We start from the raw sequence: 15,574 nt of genomic DNA on the forward strand, positions 1-15,574 counted from the left end.
GCGGCTTTTGACACAATTGACCATACAATTCTAATACAACGTCTCGAACACTGGGTAGGACTGTCAGGTACAGCTCTGTCCTGGTTTTGCTCTTATCTGACAGGCAGAAGCTACTCTGTTAATCTAGCTGACTTCGAGTCAAACAAACACAACATCTGCTCTGGTATTCCACAGGGCTCGATTCTTGGTCCTTTATTATTCTCCCTCTATATACTGCCGCTGGGAGAACTTATTTCCGCTCACGGTGTGAATTTCCATTTCTATGCTGATGACACCCAGTTGTACCTTTCGGTGGCTACGGACGACCCCTGTGCTCTAGACCCATTGCTGACGTGCGTGTCCAGCATAAAATGCTGGATGAGTGAGAACTTTCTCAAGCTAAATGAGGACAAGACAGAAGTTCTCATAATAGGTTCTACTGCCCAGAGAGAATCAATAATAAATAGACTTGGTAACCTGGCTAAAGAAAATAACACCTCTGTTAAGAACCTGGGGGTGATCATTGATGCTGAATTAAATTTTAATACACACATTAATCATGTCACGAAGATTGCCTTCTTTCACCTTAGAAATATTGCGCGAATTAGAGCCTATCTGTCGCTGAACGATGCAAAAACGCTGATCCACGCTTTTGTTTTCTCTCGGCTTGATTACTGCAACGCACTTCTCTCTGGTCTGCCAAAGAAAACAACTGACAGATTACAACTTGTTCAAAATGCAGCAGCCAGAGTTTTAACAAAAACTAAGATAAGAGAACATATTACTCCAGTTTTAGCGTCGCTACACTGGCTCCCGGTTGTTTTTAGGATTGATTTTAAAATTCTTTTACTTGTTTATAAAGCTCTAAATGGTCTGGCACCTTCGTACCTCTATAACTGCCTGCATAGATATGTTCCAACCCGCCCACTCAGGTCCTCTAGTGCAGACCTACTTGAGGTGCCAACAATGACATATAAAAAATATGGTGAGGCAGCTTTCTGCTTCTATGGACCGACAGCTTGGAATAAACTACCACTACACCTAAGACAGGCAGCCTCGGTGGATAGCTTTAAAGCACAGCTCAAGACCTATTTCTTTACTCTTGCTTTTAGCTAAATTTTTTAATCCCTATGCTGCTATTGACGTCCGCACGGCTCTGAAATTGTTCTTCAATGTTCTATGCTTTTATTTTTTCTTGCTTTATTGTAATCATTTTACTTATCTCTTTTTTATGTATTTTTTATTTCTATTTTACTTTTTCTCTGTTAAGCACGTGTGCTTCATTTTATGCTCTGTAAAGCACTTTGAGCTGCATTTCATGTCATGAAAGGTGCTATACAAATAAAGTTTTATTATTATTATTATTATTATCGTACAATGGTGTTGTCCCCTTGGCCACAATCTTTCGGTGATTGCAAAATATGACTAGTGTATATTATTCACAGTTGGACAGTCATAGAGTAAGACTGTCAAAAATGTGTGTTTATCATTTGTGTAAAGCAGGGGTCTTCAACGTTTTCAGGCCAAGGACCCCTTAGTTGAGAGAGAGATGAAGCAGGGAGGGACCCCACAACCTGTTCATGGATTCCATATAGTTTCATGGTTTGACAGCAACGATCATCAGTGTATTTTGGATTCATGTTAATTTGTGTTTTCAGATATTTAACCACTTGAACCGTCAATACTTAATAAACTTGACCTTTCACTCTGTACTTAGTCTTCTCTTTTTCCCCTCTACACCAAAGTTTTTTGCCGAAAATAGCACACTACTAGGGTTCAAGTAGTTCATATAAAAAAGGAGAAAAACGTTTCTATCACACAAAGATTCGGAGGACCCCCTGTAGTAACTCTGAGGACCCCCTAGGGGTCCCGGACCCCCTGTTGAAGACCCCTGGTGTAAAGAAACACCCTACTGGAGTTGGTTTAAAGTAACTAACAGTATGAGACCATGCGGGTATCTGTGAATGGAAGACTTTGAACTTTGACTTCCCTTTCCTCTCTCTCTCTCTCTCTCTCTCTCTGCCGGCGGGGATGCAGTAGTCACAGTGAGTTGGACACAGACACACAGTAGTGGACAGGCCTCACCCAGAACAGCGTGCAACACAGTAGGAAAGACAACATGGGGCCAGTCCCTCCCTGATAACGATGGAACGGTATGAAAATGTCATGTCACGATTATTGTGACCAAAAAATATATAAAAATAAAAAATTACTGTCAAGAGCTCCAATTTCAGTAGGCAATGAGCTTTCTGCTAGTTTTGAAAAATCATGAAAATTTGTGAAAGTCTTTGAATATCTTTGACCCGCGTCTTTTAAATCCTTCTAAAGTTTTTGAAACATTTTCATGTCAATGTCCCCAGAAGCAAATATTTGAGTTACAAATGTTCGCTTTAAAAATGATATATTCAAAAGATTTGCATAATATTTTCATGTTTTTTTTTTATAGTTAAAGCATAAAATAATGGTTAAAGTGGTTAAAACGTTCCATGTCTTAACTCTTTGCGTGCCAGCGCCCTCTAGGGGCCAAAGAATGCCAGCGCATCTCTCATAGGCAAGCGCTTTAGCTTCCAGGACTTCAGCTTCCAGGACCTGACGTGCTCACGTTGATGCACTGCATGGAAATGTCCCGGATGAAGATGCTAACAGAATGGCTATTCCCATTTTGTCATCTAAAAGATCATTTTTGGGCGATTTCGCCGTAAATAAACCTCGCGCCGCTTTCCTAAAACACAAAAAAGAGAAGATGCTGTCTTTCATTGGATTAGGCGGAGATTGGCGATTGCTTTCGCAAATTACGGCCGGCCGGGACGTTGTTAGCTTTCGGCTAGTAGCTACAAAAATCAAGCCAGGCTTCAGAAGGCCTCTTATCATTTTATTCATTTAATTAAATAAAACCGAACTACTTCGGGATCGGCACACTCGTGTACTCATCGGAAGCGGCGCCGAACATCGGGTGAACATTGGGGAGCTCAAAAATGTATTTTAAACCATTTTTAATGGAATATATCGTCGGACAGAGTAGAACGGCTAGCTGGCTAGCGGCTAGCGAGCCAGGACCACCCACGACTCTACAAGCAGCTCGGGGTAAGTGAATTAATAAAAAAAAGATTGTATTGGATTGAAATAAAGCCGAACTAGTTCGGGATCGGCACCAGATGAGTTAATGGGTTACATTTGTTTTGGTCGGAGAGATTATATATATAAGCCGAGAGCAGTTTGAAGTCAGTCGATGAAAACAATATAATATAATGACTGTCAGTAAGTCGTATGTATGCCGTTTGGCCCTTTCTGGGTAATGAGTCTTTGTTTATCTAGCGGTCACACAGCGACGTCGACTACACGCAGGGGTGTCACAAGGGGGGAAAAAGTGGGTTACTAGGGCCCAAGGTGGAGGGGCCTTAATTATGTTATACTTTAGCTATTGAAAAATAGCAGATCTACAAGCTCACCGTGCGGCACCGAGTGCCGCGCTGCGAGCTTGTAGATCAAAGTTGTAGAAAAGTTGTGAAAATATGTGCAAATCTTTGAATATGTGTATTTTTTAAGCAAATATTTGCGAAATTTTGCTTCTGGGGGGTCCCTGGAACTAAATATTTTGAGATGAGGGTCAGTGGCCAAATAGATATAATTTTGGGGGTCCTTCACTTGAAAAAGATGAGCACCACTGACATAGAAAAAGGTTTTTAAAAAAAAAACCTTAGAAGGATTTGAAATATTCAAAGCACAAACTTGCACGATTTTTCCAGATCTACAAGCCCAGATCTACAAGCTCGCAGTGCCGCACTGCGAGCTTGTGTGAGCTTGTAGATCTGCTATTTTTCAATAGTTAAAGCACAAAATAATTTAAGTGAATCCTTGTACCCAGGGCCCAGAATTTGGTGCGACACCCCGGTAATATACATACACACACCTTTGATGTATATTCACCATGTTTAGTGAGCACAGCCTAGTGAGCTTTCACTGAGGATGGAATCAACTATACTATGTTTCAAACAAAGACAAACAGGTGGAGAGAGAGAGAGGGGGAGAGAGAGAGAGAGAGAGAGAGTGAGAGAATGAGAGAGAGAGAGAGAGAGAGAGAGAGAGAGAAAGAGAGAGAGAGAGAGAGAGAGAGGGAGAGAGTGAGAGAACGAGGGAGAAAAAGAGAGAAAATCGGGGGTGGCTGGTGAAACGGCACAAAACATCGAGACGGCCACTGGAACATAACAACACAGAGAGAGAGAGACAAGTATTAGGAAAAATGGTTTAATATAGGAGACAGAAGCAAAGAAACTGCATCACACAAGAACATACGTTTACAAAAATAATTCTGACTGCTTCAGCTACACAGTTAGTTCACAGAGAAGGACAGAGAAACCGGAAAAATCTAAACAGCTAAAAGCAAAAAAGTCTCTAATTAGTTGATCTCTTTATTAAAACTAATACATTAATCCACTGAAGGTGACTAAATATTTCTATTCCTTCTTTTTCTATAATTGTCTTATCATGTAGACGGCACAATACAGACGTCAAATGAAACTTACCGCGGTTCAGTATAGACAGACTTGCTAGAACTATTTATAAAAGGAAAATGAAATCAAACTGACACTCGCCTACCCTCTGTTTTGGACAACATAATAAAGAATGAAAGAAAGAAAGAAAGAAAGAAAGAAAGAAAGAAAGAAAGAAAGAACGAAAGCAGAGAAGAACACTGAAAGAGAGAAAGGAAGTGAAAGAAATCAAGCCAAAGATCTTCTAGAAAATCTGATATCAAAAGCCAACTTCCTTCATGCCAGCTAGAAATCATACTCAGGGACCAGTCAGACCAGTCAGGCCACACCACCAGGCCAGACAGCTCTTTTTTTTCTAAGTTTTTTTGTTGTATCCTTTAATCTCCAGTATAAAAAGTTTCCACTGGTACAAAATGCATAAGGTACAATCAGTTGTAGAAATAGGAAAGCCTGCATTTGTAGTTTCTTTTTTTGTTTTTTTGTTGTTCAAATCTCATCCGATGACAGATTTCGAAGTGTTTTGTCAAACAAACATACATCACGCTTACAGGATCCACTGAAATGCATTGACTTTGGCTTCTCTCAAGACAATACTGTTGAAACTACTGAAATCCATTACAATTTAAAGATCCCCCCCAAAAAAAGAAAATGTAAAAAAAGATTCTTCTACAGACAACAAGCTCTTGTACGGCACAGAAAAGAGAGAATAACACACAAAAACATTTTCCTCCAAAAAACGTTGACGTAAGCCATAATGCAAAGAAACGACAAGTTGTCTGTTTTTTTTTTCCTTTCGATTTCATTGTTCGATAAATAGCACTTAAGATAATTAAGAAAGAAGGAGAACAGAGAAGTGAACAGTGACAAAATAGAAAGATTACAACAAGCATCGGTGATGACAGCCCCTGAGGTGAGCCACTCGGCAGAAAATCCTGTGGAGGACCCTCTTGTGCTTAGGCGTTCAAACAAACTGAGTGCTTCAGAGAACAATGTGGTGGATACCTCGTGTGTATGTGTGTGTGTGTGTGTGTGTGTGTGTGTGTGTGTGTGTGTGCGTGCGTGCGTGCATGTACATGTTTACGTGCGTGCGTGTTTGGCTGTGAATTTGGACAATTCACCACTGTTTGTGTTCTTAAACAGGCAAATAACACCAACATTTTTTAAGACTCGCACAAAATATATGCCATATATCAACAGCACAGAATGCAGCCTTTCGCGAAGGAAAGAAAGCGTTGCGGTGCGTGGGTGGGTGGGCTCAGTGAATAAATGTGAAATATTCATTAGCCTACGCGCATTTGTGGTTCTCTGATGAATCTCAGGCTTAACACTGCAATGGTAAAATGTGCAGACTGACGAGCAATGATTGGAATACAAAATCCTGACCAGCTATCATATAGGTAGTTATGGCTAAGCTTAGTTATGGCACTATTTATACTGCATGACGGAGGGGAGCCTGCTTGCCTCCTCTGTTCAATAGCCATGTCATCAGTGAACGTTTGGCATCGGATTTGGTCTTTGACAGGATAATGAAGGCTGTATTGCCTTCATCTTGGCTGCGGTGGTTGTTTTCCTTGTGCGGACCGGAGACGTGACCCTTTCTCTCGAACCAATAGCGCTTTATTTCCCCTGTTGGTATTCCAATAAGACTTCTCTCCACATAGCCCTGTCTCTAATAACCCAGGTTAGCCAGGGAGGCAACAACCGGGGGAAAAAAACTAAACAAAACGAAAGCATCTTTCAAACGAGCAGATCACTCTTCCTTTCCTCTATCCCCTGCCAGGAAGACAGACATTTTAGCCTCTCTGCTCTCTGCCAGTGGGACAAAATGGTGGTGCTAAGTTTGATGAGTGTTACGTTTTAACAGTACAGTGAACCCAGACCCGGCACACGCCACTTGACTGACAACATCTTCTAGTCCTACAATACTGTACGACGCTCCCTGGTTAAGGCGAATGGTGAGCTTCAGTAGAAAATAGTGCTGCCACTTTTTGCAGACCGTAAACTAGGTTTTTCAGGGAGGGGACATGGGGGCAGTTTCATAGACTTGACAACATCGTGTCATGTAAACGGGCTGACTATGAGAATGTCAACAACATACTTTGGCATCTCGACACGGGTTTTTGGGCAGATCACACTGCGAGACCTACATTAGGGAGAAGTGTGACAATTCATCCGAACGACAGTTACTATTTATGCGTCTATAAGGACAGGTTCGGAAACGAGTGACAGAAGACGCTACCCAGAACAAAGTTCCAACAACGCTCGGCACTTTCTCCCGACCACAATCTCCATTATTTCGCGGCCCTGTGTGCTTTTCCTCGTGGATTGAGGCTTGTTTTTGAATGTGCGAGTCTTGCCCTGAACTTACATCATGAAAGCAAACACCACTCATGTTTTAGGCTGACTCATCCGAGACGATGCGCACAACCAACACGATGAGGATCTTTACCATCTCTAACAACTGCAACTAAGACTCGAATGCTTTCAACGCGATGAAGGGATGAGCGGAGGTTGACAATAAGGCTCGGCGTGCAACTTTCCATAGCGTGTTAAATGTGCTAAACACGCACAAAAAAAAAGGAAATCAAAAGGAGAAAAACATGCTCCAGTCTAATGTGTTTGTGTGTGAGAGAGAGAGAGAGAAAGCACAATAAAAGAGAAACCGAAATGACAGACAGAGCAAAAGCTAGTGATAAGGCTTTGACGAATAAAAGGGCTTGTACAGTGGCTATAAATAACATTGTGCAATGTGACGGGGGAAAAAACAGAATTGTTAGTGTGTTTGTGTACACACACGCTTGTGGGGAGGAACAATTACTGCAGAGGATTTCACACTCAGGGGCTCTCATGCACCACAACAAAGTAAAAGTCAACTGTGAGGTCTGCACGAGAGTGTGTGTCCGTGTGTGCGTGTGTATATATATATGACACATGGGCACTTTTTTTTTTTTTACATCTTTACAAAGAAAAAAGCAAACATGACAGTTTTCAGGCAACAAGACCACAGAATAGCAAGTTAACAAACTCTTTTTTAAATCTATATTTTAAATATGAGGGATCCATACAAAACACTTAATAAAATACCCATGTTATCAAATAATTTCACAAGAAATACACTGACGCGCTAGGCAGGAAGTACCTTCAGGATTTGGCACTAAACTCCATTGATCTTGTCTTTTTTTCTTTATAAGACATTTTGCTGAACAACGAAACACACCTAAATATTTTTTCCCACAAGAGAAAGAAAATAATAATGACATTAATGCTTCACAAGCTGACATATTATATATATATATAGATATATTTATATTTATATATATTTTTAGGAATTTTATATAGCTAATTAACCAACAAGAAATTTAGCAAATAGGGACTCCTTAAAAAATAAAGAAAAACAAAAACAAAACAAAGGAACAATTATAGGAATATGAAAGGCTTTGTCTATTGTTCAAGTAAACTGATTTTTTAGTCTTCTCTTTAGAAACATGAGACATTTAAGACCATTAGACTTGTGATGAAACCACAACTAAACTCACGAGAAGCACCGACGTTAACGCAGGTTACAGGTATCTTAGTACTTTTTTGTTTTCCTCTATACATTTAAACAGTAGAAAATATAGGTCATTTCATCATGTGCATTTAAACCACGGATTGTCTATCTGTGAGTCAGTTCAGCAAAAGGTGACACAAGTAGGTAGCATTTCTCCCCCCAAACAGGGTAAATGTCTGTTTTTTGTGTTTTTCTTTTTTTTTTGTTACCTTTGTACTACTCTAGAAAAAAGTGGTTCTATATATATAGACTTTAATGAGAAACAGAGCCACTTAAAATGGCCTTATCAAAAAACTTTACACTGCCTGAAAAATGTAAAAACCATTAGAGAGCTCTGAGAGAGTCTAATATTGATCAGACAGTTTTTATTCAAAACTGTTTGGAAGTAGTCTTATTTTTCGTAGAAACTGGCGCGGACTGCTTCTGGCCTCAAATTGCTAGTGGTGCCAGAAGCAAGAGAACGGGCCAATCCCTGTACTGAACTTTCAAGTTTACTTTAAATGAAAAGAAGAAACCCAACATTAAAGGAAGAAAACAAATAAAAAATAAAATAAAATAAAAAATAAGCTGTATGGAAATCACTTTGCCACAGGATTATTCTTCTTTTGATAAAAGAAAACATTTGTTTTTGTTCATAAAAAGTCTCAGTCTTTGTGTATGAATGCAGCTAATACCCTTTTTTTCACATTGATTCGTGTCCTCAACCCTCCCAGTTTGTTTTCCCGCCCTTTCTTCAATCCTGATATCGTCTCCCCCACGTCCTCCTCCTCCCTGACCTCCCTCCCTCCCCCCCCCCCCCCCAAAAAAAACACATCCAAATGAGGTCGCATGCAAAAAAAAAAAAAAAAAAAAACACAAAACAAAAAAAAGTCCAAAAAAGACCAAGCTAAAAGTTCAAAGTTGAAAAAGTCAGTAGGCGGAGACCAAGGTTATGATCAGGTGAGCTCAGAAAAGACATCAGAAAAAACAATGACGGGACGATGACACTTTAGTTTTTTTTTTGTTTCTTTTTTGCTTTCGTTTTTTGTATTTTTTTTTTGTTTGTTTTGTTTTGTTTTTTGGACGCCACGGAGACATGCTAGGCAAACGATGAGCTAACAGGCATGGAGATGGGTTCTAGGGGAAGAAAACAGGGGAGAGGAGAGAGTTACACACAGAGAGCCAGGGCACCACACCACTACAGCATTTAAATCAAGGAGAACAACAAACAACAACAACAAACAACAAACAACAACAACAACAAACAACAACAACAACAACAGCAACAGCAACATCAACAATGCAAACCATCAGAACAGCAACACCACTTTCTGGCTTATTTTTTTTTCTTTTGCGTTCATTTTAAATCATTTGCATTTTTGTATTCAATATAAAAATGCTATATTTATTTTCTTTTGGGGTGGGGGGGGGGGGTGTACAGAAACGGTAACAATAACGCACTCATGGCCACCCACACGTATTACAAACACAAACAAACATTCACTCTCACAAACCCAAGTACACACGCACGCACGCACGCACACGCACACGCACACGCACGCACACACACACACACACACACACACACACACACACACACACACACACACACACACACACACACACAAAAACACAAACACCCAAAGCTATATCCATCCATACCCCTTGCCTCCGTGAGGAGGCTGGTGGAGGATGGATGCCATTTGGGAGAAACTATTAATAGTTTTTTCTTCTTCTTTTTTTCCATTTTGAGAGGGGGAGGGGGGGCATACAAACAAACAAACAAACGAAAAACAGAACGCAACGAAACACTCGAAACAAAACGCAAGGAGAGGAAGAGAAATTTGACAGGTGAAGTTACACTACTGATGGAGGGAGTGATAGAGAAAGAGAGAGAGAGAGTGTGTGTGTGTGTGTGTGAAAAGGGTCCCATCCTAATTTACAGTACACTTTAAGACAGAATAAGACATAATAAAGCCATAATAAGAAATAATGTGTTGGTAATTAGAACTAATATGTTTTATTAGACAGAAACAAAGACAGAATAGCAGAAAGAGCGAATACATTCTCCGGCACCAGACGACTGGCAGTTCGACCACCAGTCGTGCTGCATCGCCCGGCGATAGGAACGGCAGCCGCCGCACGGAACTGTAGGTAGGACCGGCATCGCTGGTAACTGCCGCGGCAGCCACCACCGCACGTCGAACTGCCAGGCCTATCGCCGGCGATGCAGTGCGAGTGTCGCTCGAACTGCTGGTCGTGCGGCGGTACCTGCTGCGGTAGTTCCGCGGCAGGTGCCGGTGTCAGAGAATGTATTCGCTCTTTCTGCTATTCTGTCTTTGTTTCTGTCTAATAAAACATATTAGTTCTAATTACCAACACATTATTTCTTATTAGGGCTTTATTGTGTCTTATTCGGTCTTAAAGTGTACTGTAAATTAGGATGGGACTTAGAGAGAGATGATCACAGACGAACAGAGAGGGGTGTGAAGTGCAGGTTTGGGTGGGGTGACAGCGATGGCGAGCGGAGGAGGCATGGAGTGTGGTGTGGATGTGGATGGGGTGGTTCTGCACTTCGGGAACACGAAACAACACCGGAGAACCCAATTCCACGAGACTTCTTCACAAAAAAGGGTCTACTCTAATGATACCGTATACTTTTTTTTAGGAGTCCAATAACTTAACGATAGGCAATAAATAAAATCATTCTTTTTTTTTTCCTTCTTAATCTGAGGCAGTAAAAATGTTGTATAAAAATAGAACTGCTCTTTTTACAAATAAAATTTACAGGCCTGTGGCTTTCTGTACTTTGAATTATTATTATTTTTTAAATCTTTCAAGAAACATCAAGTATTTTCAGTTCCCCCCCCCCCCCCCCCCCCCCTTAACCCATAAAGTATTTATTCCTATTACAGCCTTCACCAAATTCAGGATGTTTGGTTTTTGAAAATGTTGTACGTGATATCCCGTTCCAACAGAGACCAATGTGATCTGACCCAGAAAAATATCAAACAAAAATAAAAAAAGTCATTTTTTCTCTCCCACATAAACGTAAATAGTAAAACATAGCTGAAGTGTTCGGTGGAGGAGAGTGTAGGGCCTGATTATTTTCAATTGCGCAAATAAGAAATCTGACAAGCTCACGGTGCCTCGTACCGCAATGCATTGTGCGCTTGTAGATTGGTCATTGTCGGCGTATAAATCAGGCATAACTGAATGACGTTGATTTTTGCCGCGTGACTATCGCGAGAGGCTACTACTGCCTCTGTGTGTTTCTGCAGCCTTTGCTCCTCCCGGGTGATAGGGGGCAGTAGAGGGCGTCAGAGAAGCAGCGGTGATCCGCAACCAACACCACGGAAGGTCAAAGGTCAAGTGTGCATATCGGCGCGCGAGAGGAAGAGAAAAGAAAACGGAAAAAAAGAAACAAACCTTTACAAGACTGCTTTACCAGGCCTCAGGCTCACAAAGAGCGAGAGAGAGAGAAAGAGAGAGGAAAAAACCAAACGCGGAAAAAAAAAACTCTTCGTCACGACCGCAGTTCTGGCTAACTAGCTAGTCCTCGATAAATTATATAAATAATCATTTAGAAAAAGAAAAACTAAAGAACATTTACACAACTCGACAAAGAAAGAAAAAAAGCTACCCGTGATAGCTACTTCGTTCCATTCTTTAAAAAAAATTGTACAACGTAATGGCGGTAATGGAAGCGTTCATGTGTGTCAAAACGAAAACATAATCATAAATCATAATAAATAATTTAAAAAAATAATACTGCTAATGGAGAGGAAAAAAATTTGTAATAATGAAAAAAAGCTTGAGATAACCAAAAGAAAAGGAAAATAAAAAAACCCAAAGTACAACAAAACAAGGCATGTGTGTATATATGTCTCCCTCGGGGTGCTTATAGGTTGTATATCTCCCCCTCCCTCCCGTGTCCCCTGACACCCCTCCCCCCCTCCCCTGCCTCCCCCTCACCCCGCCCCTCAGTCCCTGGTATATAGAGGTCGTGGCTCGTTTTCTTTTTTTTGTTTGTTTTAGTTTTTTCATTGGGGGTGGGGTGGGAAAGGGGAGGGACTTACCCTAGCAGTGCTAACATGGGGAGCAGAAAGACCCTCATAGTGCTAAAGCTTCAGTACGGTTTGCTGTCGTTCTTGGAGCGCTTGAGCTGCACCTTCAGCCTCTTCATGCCGATCTGGAAGCCGTTCATGGCCTGGATGGCCGCCTGCGCTGACACGGGATTGTCGTAGCTGACGAAGCCTGGGATCGGAGACGGTTGCCACGTCCAGACAGGGCAGAGAGAGAGAGAGAGAGAGAGAGAGAGAGAGAGAGAGAGAGAGAGTAAGAGAGAGAGCAGAGGTGTCAATTCACCCTTTGTCAAGTCCCACCCGTTGTCCCGCCCCTCTTCACACCCATTGGTTGCTGTGTCTTGGTGGGACAAAAGTTCTTTCTCTCCATCCACTACCATTGAAATTCAGTTGCTTCTTATTGTAATTTGGTGAATTCAATTCTCATTTTAAACTTGGTTTCAGTAAAAAAAAAGGAGCCTCTCAGGTGCAGTATAGTGACTGGGCATGTTGTTAAATGTTTTTATTTCTCCACAAAAATTATGTTTTAGCAAATTCAACATAAAAAAGGAGGAACCAGGGCTGGACAAGGCAAAAAGAGCCTGCTGGTTGGTCAGTCAGGGACCAATCAGAAGGCTGTGGTTCTCAACCTTTTCAGGCTGCGACCCACAAAATAATATTCTTTTTAACTGGGGACCCCCCCCAACCTGACGAGCACTAAGAGTTGAGGCATTACATTTTGTATACAGTAGCACGGTTCTATTGTGTTGCGAGGCGTTGTGAGCATGTAGATCGGCTATTTACACAATTTCTGCCTCTAATATTTCACAATTTGGCCAATGTTTAACACAGCGGGTGCCCACGAGGTGTCTACGCGACAATTTCTTTGATGTCGCTGGAGGCCCACGACGCGTTGGACGCGTTTACTGTAATTACAGTATAACTTTATATCTCACCGTTAGGTCGGGGCTACGCCTGTTAGCCGCTAGTCGCTTCGAGTCGACGCTGAGAGCATCGCGCGGCCGTTTTTCTCTGTATACTCCAATGCATTTCCCCATCTTTAAAGCCCTTTATCTCCGATGTTTGTTTTATGGCTAAAACTGTGGCCGCGTGCGGCAAAATGTCTAAATTTTGATCGGCAGTGAACAGCTATGATCAACACTAGCCCATACAGTAAGTTACACAATAACATCCTGTCTGCGCTCATGTGACCAAGTGACGTCATCACGCATGCATTGACCCAACAGGGCCTCGTATTCTTCTATGGAAGTGCTATGGGGGCACTCAGAGGGGATGACTGGCGCCTCCTGGTGGGCAGTCGATGTGTTAATGTGTTGTTTTAGAGGTATCAAAAAGTCCTTAAATTGTCATTTTAGAAATGTGTAGATACCCTCTATACCCTTAAAACGTTATGTTGGTTTGTTTACTGTTGAGTGAGGAAACAATGTTAATCATCTGGGGTCCCCCAAAATAATTTGGGGTCCCGGCCCACAGGTTGAGAACCACTGGGGTATGGCAAGGTATGGCAGCTTTCAAAGAAAAAATAACGCACGTCTTCTGTTGTTTGGTGCTGTACTAAAACTGCCAAAGCAGTAATACTAGAAGACTGTGGCTCGCAACTCACTTTTAGTAGCTCCAAACAGCAAACAACATATTTTTTTAAATACAATAGAGATAAGTAGGTGATTGGCCCCATCTGGTGAGCAGGAGCATCGCCAAGAATGCTCACCAGGTGGGGCCAATCACCTACTTATATCTATTGTATATAAAAGCAAGATATCTTTCCTGTTTCCGGTAATACTGAGGAAGACCAAGACGGTCGAAGCGTTTATTGCGACCGTCAGGGAGCAGTTTACTATGAAAACCTCCACCCGTCCGTCGGTCGGTCACACGTCACACGTCACACCTTTGCCCTGCTCATATCTCCGCATCAGTATGACATCACACCACATGTGTACACAAACCTTTGTGTACGTTGCTGTGGCAACAGTCTGTTGTTGCTGGTTTGTTAGTGTACGTTAGCAACCACCTTAGCAACCATGGTTTTACCCTAGCAACCAACTGTTTACCCTAGCAACCAACTGTTTACCATAGCAACCATGTTTTTTTACCCTAGCAACCAACTGTTTACCCTAGCAACCAGATACGCAGAGCAGGGATCTCCATATATGGGCATAAACAGGTGACATCACACTGATGTCAGATACTCAGAGCAGGGATTTCTCCATAATATATGGGCATAAAAGGGATTCTGTTAGGGATCTCCATATATGGGCATAAAAGGGATTCTGTTAGGGATCTCCATATATGGGCATACAAGGGATTCTGTTAGGGATCTCCATATATGGGCATAAAAGGGATTCTGTTAGGGATCTCCATATATGGGCATAAAAGGGATTCTGTTAGGGATCTCCATATATGGGCATAAAAGGGATTCTGTTAGGGATCTCCATATATGGGCATAAAAGGGATTCTGTTAGGGATCTCCATATATGGGCATAAAAGGGATTCTGTTAGGGATCTCCATATATGGGCATAAAAGGGATTCTGTTAGCTGTTAGTGATCTCCATATGGACATAAAAGGGATGCTGTTAGGGATCTCCATATATGGGCATAAAAGGGATTCTGTTAGGGATCTCCTTATATGGGCATGAAAGGGATTCTGTTAGGGATCTCCATATATGGGCATAAAAGGGATCGTATCCCAGATGATGCCCTGTTAGGAGATCCACACTAACAGAATCCATATATGGTCCTACCGACAGCTGCTATAAGCCAACCCTGGCGATAAGGTCTGAGTCGAAGAAATGCTTCTTTCCTGGCAAGAATTGCCCCTTTATACTGTAGGGCTCGTTTGTGTATTGTATGACATCACGCCACATCATCGGCTGAGGACTGTGTGATGTCATCATATCTCCATATATGGAGACATAAGTTGCTCATGCCCAAATATGGGCTGGTGAGGTCAGACTTAGTGTGATGCGTAGGTTATCTCCATATATGGAGATTCAACTTCAATGAGTAACCATGGCAAACTGTCAACTGCCCGTATGTCTTGATAATTGGTAAAACAAATTTTTTGGCCTATTTGTGGAGATAAGCGACCAACGGTCGCTTATCTCCCGATTAGGGAGTCTTACTGGTCAATGCTGCCTTGTTGTCACTAATTGCGACCGTCAGGGAGCAGTTTACTACCAGTAAGACTCCCTAATCGGGAGATAAGCGACCGTTGGTCGCTTATCTCCACAAATATCACAACCTCCACCTCTCACGTCATACGGGTAGCCATAGTTACACCTGGAATGTTGAATCTCCATATATGGAGATAACCTACGCATCACACAAAGTCTGACCTCACCAGCCCATACTTGGGCATGGACGACTTATATCTCCATATACGGAGATGGCCATATATGGAGATACGATGACATCACAGAGTCCACAGCTGATGATGTGGCGTGATGTCATACAATACACAAACAAGCCCTATATAAAGGGGCAATTCTCACCA

The 15,574-nt window shown here is 41.8% G+C and overlaps 1 protein-coding gene across 1 annotated transcript in view; it reads right to left on the reverse strand.

Annotated features, from left to right (window-relative positions):
- Positions 1–9,084: 9,084 nt before the first annotated feature.
- Positions 9,085–15,574, reverse strand: part of celf2 (cugbp, Elav-like family member 2) — a 130,843-nt gene continuing 124,353 nt past the window's right edge. Inside the window, exons 11-12 of the mRNA XM_080754394.1 lie at positions 12,078–12,255; positions 9,085–9,135 (exon numbers count right to left, since the gene is read on the reverse strand). Of these exons, the coding sequence (XP_080610520.1) occupies positions 12,128–12,255 (128 nt within the window). The 3' untranslated portion in view covers positions 9,085–9,135; positions 12,078–12,127. The remainder of the gene's footprint in view (positions 9,136–12,077; positions 12,256–15,574) is intronic.

Source organism: Nannobrachium achirus (assembly GCF_963921795.1).
Source record: "Nannobrachium achirus genome assembly, chromosome: 23".
Taxonomy (NCBI): domain Eukaryota; kingdom Metazoa; phylum Chordata; class Actinopteri; order Myctophiformes; family Myctophidae; genus Nannobrachium; species Nannobrachium achirus.